Source organism: Sinocyclocheilus anshuiensis, unplaced genomic scaffold (genome assembly GCF_001515605.1).
Source record: "Sinocyclocheilus anshuiensis isolate Anshui unplaced genomic scaffold, SAMN03320099.WGS_v1.1 scaffold2, whole genome shotgun sequence".
In the NCBI taxonomy this organism is placed as follows: Eukaryota; Metazoa; Chordata; class Actinopteri; order Cypriniformes; family Cyprinidae; genus Sinocyclocheilus; species Sinocyclocheilus anshuiensis.
Genome location: NW_015542337.1, coordinates 1132762 through 1140685, shown reverse-complemented (window position 1 = coordinate 1140685; position 7924 = coordinate 1132762). Strand labels below are relative to the sequence as shown.

The following is a 7924-nucleotide window of genomic DNA, read 5'->3' as shown; positions in this document are numbered from 1 at the left end:
ACATCAATTACTGCTTTATTTAATCAGAAACACAGTCTAAATGTTATTTGTGTAGGCTATTTTACTTTTCATTTAATTAGAAGTAGGCCAACAGCGCCCCCTACAGATTAAAACTCCTTACCGAACGGGCGTAAGGACCCGGGGGAGGCTACCGCTGCACGTGCTATTACGGTTTACTCTATCATACACCAAATACATCATTCTGTACGTGCTTTCTCAGTTTAAATGCAGCGATCCAAAGCAAAATAAAAAAGTTAAATTAAAATAACATCATTAAAATAAAACACTTACTAAAAAATGAAATATTTTATGTTTACCTGCATGTCATGTGACCATTAACCAACTTCAGAGAACTGTGAACATGCAAATTTGATCTTTAATTATTAAATTGTTTATTTTTAAATCTCAGTTCAGATAAAAACAACACCAACAAAAAATTGGGAATGCCTGAATTACAAGTAAATAAGAAATAACGTGAATTTGTGTATTTTAATGCGTCTGAAAGATAAAATATGTAATCAAATCAACAAAAAGTAACTGTAGTCTGATTACAAGTATTTTAAAATGTAATTCACTCTAATTACGAGTAAGTTAGCCTACCTAATTTTTGGAATCCGATTACGTTATCCAGATTACATGTAATCAGTTATTACCCAACTTTGTATATATGACTTTCCATAAAATTGTATTGAATTACATTCCATGACATGCCCAGGCCTCGAAATCACAATTTTAAAGTTCCCTCATATTTACAGGTGTTCCAGGACCGTGGGAACATACAAAGCTAATACAAAGAGTTGTGCCTCACTCCACGCGACTACTACAATGCTACTTTTTGCTTTTTAAACCCAACGAGCCAGTCTCGCTACTCACTGTTTCAACGCAGGTTCAATGAAAAGCTTATAATTAATAAAAAAAAATAAAAAAGTTAAATTAAAATAACATCATTAAAATAAAACACTTACTAAAAAATGAAATATTTTATGTTTACCTGCATGTCATGTGACCATTAACCAACTTCAGAGAACTGTGAACATGCAAATTTGATCTTTAATTATTAAATTGTTTATTTTTAAATCTCAGTTCAGATAAAAACAACAACAACAACAAATTGGGAATGCCTGAATTACAAGTAAATAAGAAATAACGTGAATTTGTGTATTTTAATGCGTCTGAAAGATAAAATATGTAATCAAATCAACAAAAAGTAACTGTAGTCTGATTACAAGTATTTTAAAATGTAATTCAATCTAATTACGAGTAAGCTAGCCTACCTAATTTTTGGAATCCGATTACGTTATCCAGATTACATGTAATCAGTTATTACCCAACTTTGTATATATGACTTTACATAAAATTGCATTGAATTACATTCCATGACATGCCCAGGCCTCGAAATCACAATTTTAAAGTTCCCTCATATTTACAGGTGTTCCAGGACCGTGGGAACATACAAAGCTAATACAAAGAGTTGTGCCTCACTCCACGCGACTACTACAATGCTACTTTTTGCTTTTTAAAACCAACGAGCCAGTCTCGCTACTCGCTGTTTCAACGCAGACAACTTGTTGATCAACATGGGCTTCCGAGTTTCTACACAAGCCTAATCAACATTAAAACTAGCGAAACCACAGCTGCAATGCATTGACGTGCGTGTGAACGGAGGGTTAAGTCGCGTCAAATTCAGCTGTTTGCGATTGTTCACAGGAACTCAGTGAGAACGGCACAAACTGCCAGTGCCACATCAGCGAACATTTTAAACTATATACAAAGAACAAAAACACACTTAAAATAGCACAGAACTAGTTTACTATGGTAGAAAACGCGAATAAGGTACAAAGCTCCTCAAGACCTCATTTACTAATAAGTTTAGATTAACTTACTGCCACTACTTCAGGCCAGCAGACTGTTAAATCACTTTTAATACTTTCTGTACTAACATTTTAGATACAAGTGAAAATCCTTTACCTCTTTTGTGTCAAGTCGTAAGGAAGATCCCGTTGAACAGCGGTCAGTAAATTCGTTGTCGTGCTAGAGAAAGACTGAACAAAAAGACTAGAGCAAGCAGCACAGGAAAAAACCCTCTTTAACCCTTTACTGCCCTGCCCTGTCCGGCTGAACACAGGTTACCATGGTGACCACAGTTCCGCCAAAGTCATTAACCGCTAGTTATTGTCCCTACTGTAAAATAATCATTTATACGTTGAAAGGATATCCTTCAAATATTGTTTTCAGGATGGTTCTGTCAGTTTTATTACATATTTTATGACAGAAGTGGAAAAATACCATGTTTCCTCCCTTTTTATTGTCGTAACTTCCTGAAGAAACTAATTCTACCACATCCTAAACCATGTGTTGGGTTTTGTGTTTTATAGCTTTATGGAACGGAAATGTGGTAATAAAAAGCATCATTTTATGTATCACACACACACACACACACACACATGGGCTTAATCTGCACGATGAACATTAAAGTTATGCAACTCTTACCGATTATAACATTCAAATTTCGATCCAGGCATAAATTTGTTAGTAGCCTAGAACAGCTGTGCCTAAACTCATTTTCAAGTATGGTACACCTGTCTGAGCCTCTTGGGTATTTTTAATACCTTAGGAATTTAAATCAAGTTTTTTTCAACCTGTGAAGTGTTAATACCAAACACATTTTCATTAAAAGTGTCTCCCCAAAATTTGTATTTCACCTACAACATTAATGCAATTTCTATCACTATTCTGTGATAGTTAATTCCTAAGAGCTGGGCCTGATCCCATTACTGTCACAATGCAAACAATCATGTATTGTTTTGACAATACTGCCATCCACTGTTCAAATGCGAACATTTTTATTTATTTAAAGAGCTGGGCCTGATCCCATTACTGTCACAATGCAAACAATCATGTATTGTTTTGACAATACTGCCATCCTCTGGTCAAATGCGAACATTTTTATTTATTTTTTTTTTCATAAAGTGTGCGATCGACTTGAGCAGGATTATTCATTCAAAAAGAGCAAAAATTAGACTAAAAGGGTAAAGATTAAACAAAAACTCAAGGCATTATAACTATCATTACATATAAAATATTCTAAGTTTCTGGAGCTGCACTTTCTGAAAATTTGAAACGGCAATTAATAAATCTAATTGTATGGCCTATTTAGTATAGTTACAGGACACTAGTTATGAAGACCATACTTAAGTACTAATACAAGTGATCAAGAAGGTACAAGATTCTAGGAAAAACTAAAAAAAAAACAGTTCCTAGTATGCCTTTAATGTGTTACAATGTGCCAAGGTCATAAACTGTTTAATTCAATAGTTCCAGGCCAGTTTCGATTTCAACAAACAAGCTGTTGTATATGCTGACAAAATCTAAAGCTAGTGTGAGGTGAAAGCTCATTATTAAAGCATGTATTATCTAAAAAAAATTAAAAAATAAAATAAAAAAAGACACTGAATGACAGTTGCAATAATTGTACATTTTCTTTATTCCAAAAAGATAACGATGCAAGTCCATAACAATAACATCTTTCAATAAAATATTTACACACACATTTAAAAATTACATTAACATCCCTTCAGAGGCATTATGAATACCATCGGCAGACAGCTGAAGCCACTAGCAGCTAACAGGATATTACTTCTAATTGCATGGCAACACAATTCTCATCAGGAGACGTGAATAACAAATGATTCATGTTTGGCATTTGCCATCCTCATATTTATCTGGGCGAGTGTTAAGAGGGATGAGAGCTTGCTTTTTAATGAGGAACAGAACATAAAGTAACAGCCGTGCCTATACCGAATTACTAGTTAGGACTGATTTGGTTCTGTCAAAGAAAAAATATCTACAGGACAGCGAGAGGAAAGGTTTGTACTGAGATTTGAACTATGAGCTGTTCGAATGTAAAGACAACAAAGAGACAAAAATCAAACTGGCTTGTGAAAGAAAAATTAGCCTCTAACAGGCTGGTCCTTTGAACTTCTTTATTACCTATTTTGAGCCATGCATAGCAGAGGTTTGGAGTTGGGCCGAGTTAAATGCGAACCTAATTAAACCCTGCAAATATAACTGCTACTTTTGTCCACATATTGTACATAAACACACGTTTTTTCTATCATATATGAAAACAACCAACAGCACTGTAGCCTCATATGAAACATTAAACAACAGATATTTACCGTATAAGTTCTTGCTAAACATATTCCTTCCTTCCATATAGCCAATCAACATTTTTTCCAATATCTAATATCCAAGTTATGCTAAAGTTATAAATTCTGTTATGCTTTTAATGGGAGCTGTCACTGTTGTACTAATGGACACTGCATGTCTAAAATAATAGCAAATCCACACAAGGCAGAACTCGCACAAGATGACTTGTTATCAAGAGCATACAAGATCATTTATGGACTGAACAACTCAGACAATAAACATGCAAGTTATACCACAAACCTTAAAAAGTTAACTTAAGCAGGCCAATAAATAAGCAGAATCAACAAAAAATATACACAGATCATTTGAAGAATACAAACACCTGGCAGTGTGCAGACATGTGGAACGCTTGTGCAGTTTAGCATATTAAGGCAATATTTGGGAAAAGTGAGGGAAAATACTGCTACATTGCTTGTTAAAATGAATGAAACATGTCATTGTGCTACACAACCATGTTCTGTGGCATTACTAAACAAAAAAGGTGTTTCTGACATTTTAATGAAAACAAACTTGACACTAAGAAAACATGGTTATCTGAAATATGAATAATTAGTTCAAACCCATTAACTGAAGTTCCTGAAACAGTCCATGCACCAACTAACTGAACAAATGAACCTGTTGCATCTGTCATCAATAAAGTACAACTACGCTTTTCATAACTATTCCCATCATTCGACGTAGAGCAGGTTGTTCCTAGTTTAGTAATACAGCAGTGATACAAAATACACCAACCAGGAACAATGTTTTTACTGCTCAAATACTGAATGACCTGCATGTAAAAACACACAATCTAGTGTTTACTAGCCACCCTCACGCACGTCACATGACTAGGAGCTCATTGGCATTATTACATGAAATGATTTACAGTTTTGTTGATACCATGGCTACAGACAATTACGCCAGCAGTCCAAGCTCGGCTACGGTGTGCAATACTTTACACGATAAACGGTGAATGAGGAGGGCTACACTGTGACTGCACTATCAGAAAGAAAAATGCAATTCATTTGGCCATATTGTGAGTGTTTCCCACAAAAAAAAAGAAGAAGAAAAAAACAAGCAAAAAGAGATGGAGTTGCTCACTAAAGGCAAACTCCTGTGTTGTGTGTAAGCTGAAATGAAAATAAAGGCTTTGGGGTTGGCGTCGGCCTTGCGGTAAGGCTCAACGCCAGGTGAACAGGTTGATGTTGTTGGTTGTGTCACTGTTCAAAGCTTCTGATGGAAACTCCAGCCCAGTGGCCTGTCACTCAACTCCCCAAGCACCAGGTGTGTCAGAACGGTGCTTGCGGGGCTCTCAGATCTTCTTGGGCCGGCGTCCCAGATGGTAGTAGTAGGACAGTGTGACAGTGAGGAAGAATATGCGACTGAGGAGGAGGAGGATGGCAGCATTTGGTAAAGAGCCCAGTTCCACCAGAGTGACGGAGGTCACTGCAACATAGTGAAGCGAAGATATACGTGATCCAAATTTCAAGACAGTTTTGAGGAAACACATGGTAAATGTATTATAAATATCACAATGACTACTTAGACTTAAGGCCCGTTCACACCAACGACGATAACTATAAAGATCATGATAAAGATATAGTTCTAAAAATTCTCAATATTAAAGAATAGCAGAGTCCACACCACAGCTATAGTGATAAAGGCACAGAGAAACGATATCATTGGAATCACTTTCAGAATGATTTTTTCCAGCTGATGAACAATACAAACATTGACACCCAATCAGAATCAAACCTGCTATAGCGAGCTCGAGAAATTTATGCGGCAGACGAGCATGTGCTTAGAATAAACAGACGATATTTTCTGCTGGTGTGGACGCTAATATCTTTATCTTTATAGTTATCGTTCTTGGTGGGAATGGGACTTTATAGTACTGTTCAAAAGTTTCAGGTTGTAATGTAAGACCCGTAAGACCGCCGTTCATCTTCGGAACACAAATTAAGATATTTTTGATGAAATCTGAGAGCTCTCTGACCCTCCACAGACAGCAATGCACCTGTAATGTTCCCAGGTCCAGAAACGTAGTAAGGACATCAATAAAACAGTCCATGTGACATCAGTGGCTCTACAGAGGGTCAGACAGCTCTCAGATTCCATCAAAAATATCTTAATTTGTGTTCTGAAGATGAACGAAGGTCTTACGGGTTTGGAACGACATGAGGGTGAGTAATTAATGACAGTATTTTCATTTTGGGGTGAACTAACCCTTTAACCTGTTTCATTGCAACATACAGGTGTTTTTGGTCTTTTATATTACTCTGTGCTCTTTTTTTCTATATCAACTTAATAATTTAATTATAAATGAATTTTACTTCTTTAAAATGTTTTAATCAATTGCATATGTGCAATAAGCCATAGACAATGTATGTTACAATGTACATGTATATACTTGATTAGATCTGTTTATAGACCATAACCACTAGAGGGCAGTGGCATCATGATAGTACAGGGCCCATCTAGAGATGACAAGACACAGCATGCATTAGACTCGAGTTCTTACTGATACAAACCTAAAAACTGGATGGCAAAGTAGCAGGCCTCGCTAAGTAACGTCCACTGGATGATAACCTTCTCAGCAGTGTACAAGCCATTCCACATGATCAGAGAAAGACCTGTCAAAAAGAAAGCACATAAATGAGGAAGTGTTACAGCAGTGGTTCTCAACCCCGCGGCCCGTCACGAATTCAAATGCGGCCCACCATGCTGAACACAATTTTAAACATAACTTTCAGTTTTACCATTCATTTTAGTTTTTACATTAATTAAAAAATGTACTAAACAAATATAAGCTATAATGTTTTTGTTATGTAAAATAATTTTGTTTTTCATATATTATTTTCAGACATGTACTAAATAAATATATAAGCTATAATGTTTTTGTTATGTAAAATAATTTTGTTTTTCATATATTATTTTCAGACATGAGCAGACCTGTTGGCTACTCACGTAGCCTAATTAACGTTACGCATTTAACAAACATTTACAAGCGCGCACTATGGCAGAATTCAATTCAAATAGTCATCAGCAGCCATTAGTTCGGTCAAATTGAGCATCAGAATGGACACATTTGTTATTAAGGGAGAAAAACGAAATGTGGAAAATGCGAAGGAACACATACAAACAAGAGTAGTCGCAGCAGTGAAGGTAGGAGAGTGCTGGACTCAATTTAGCCTTCTCAAATCATCAGACTTGCCTAAAATTAAATCTATAGATATAAAACAGTTCAAGCACATAACAATGTTTTAACGTTAAACCTAGATAAATGTGCGCTATATCTAATATTTTGTGCGGAGAGTGGAAGCTGAAGCGCGCTTTGCAGGACATGGAGGCGCCAGCGCGATCACTTGCATTTTTTTCAGTGGATACGCCGTCATTTTTACTCATAAAGGTAAGAGTAATACATCATTCGTAACTGTAAAGGGTCTACTTTTATTTGTGTGCACCAATATCAACAAAACGTTGTGCTTTTATAAAATAAAGATATTGCACTTTCTGCCATCTCGTCTTGAACAGGCGCTCTTACAAAAATGAACCGAAACTCAGCGAATACATGCCTCACAGACATGATAAATATATCTATAGAAAGCTTTAAATTACTACTTAACGAAATAAAACAAATCAGAAACAAAAACTCTTTTATTATAATCATAATCCGTAAAGATGCACATCTCTCTAAAGGTGCGTCTGAGGAGATGGCGAGTCAGGATCGGCAACT

At 35.9% G+C, this 7924-nt stretch overlaps 2 protein-coding genes across 3 annotated transcripts in view; both read right to left on the bottom strand.

Annotated features, from left to right (window-relative positions):
- Positions 1-2204, bottom strand: part of cd82b (CD82 molecule b) — a 40683-nt gene extending 38479 nt beyond the window's left edge. The window contains exon 1 of one of the 2 annotated variants that reach the window (XM_016489625.1): positions 1969-2204. The gene's annotated coding sequence lies outside the window, so the exon portion shown is untranslated. The remainder of the gene's footprint in view (positions 1-1968) is intronic. The other variant, XM_016489624.1, reaches the window with a different exon arrangement.
- Positions 2205-3466: 1262 nt separating this feature from the next.
- Positions 3467-7924, bottom strand: part of LOC107691138 (tumor protein p53-inducible protein 11-like) — a 74845-nt gene continuing 70387 nt past the window's right edge. Inside the window, exons 7-8 of the mRNA XM_016489623.1 lie at positions 6720-6821; positions 3467-5634 (exon numbers count right to left, since the gene is read on the bottom strand). Coding sequence (XP_016345109.1) covers positions 5501-5634; positions 6720-6821 — 236 coding nt within the window. The 3' untranslated portion in view covers positions 3467-5500. The remainder of the gene's footprint in view (positions 5635-6719; positions 6822-7924) is intronic.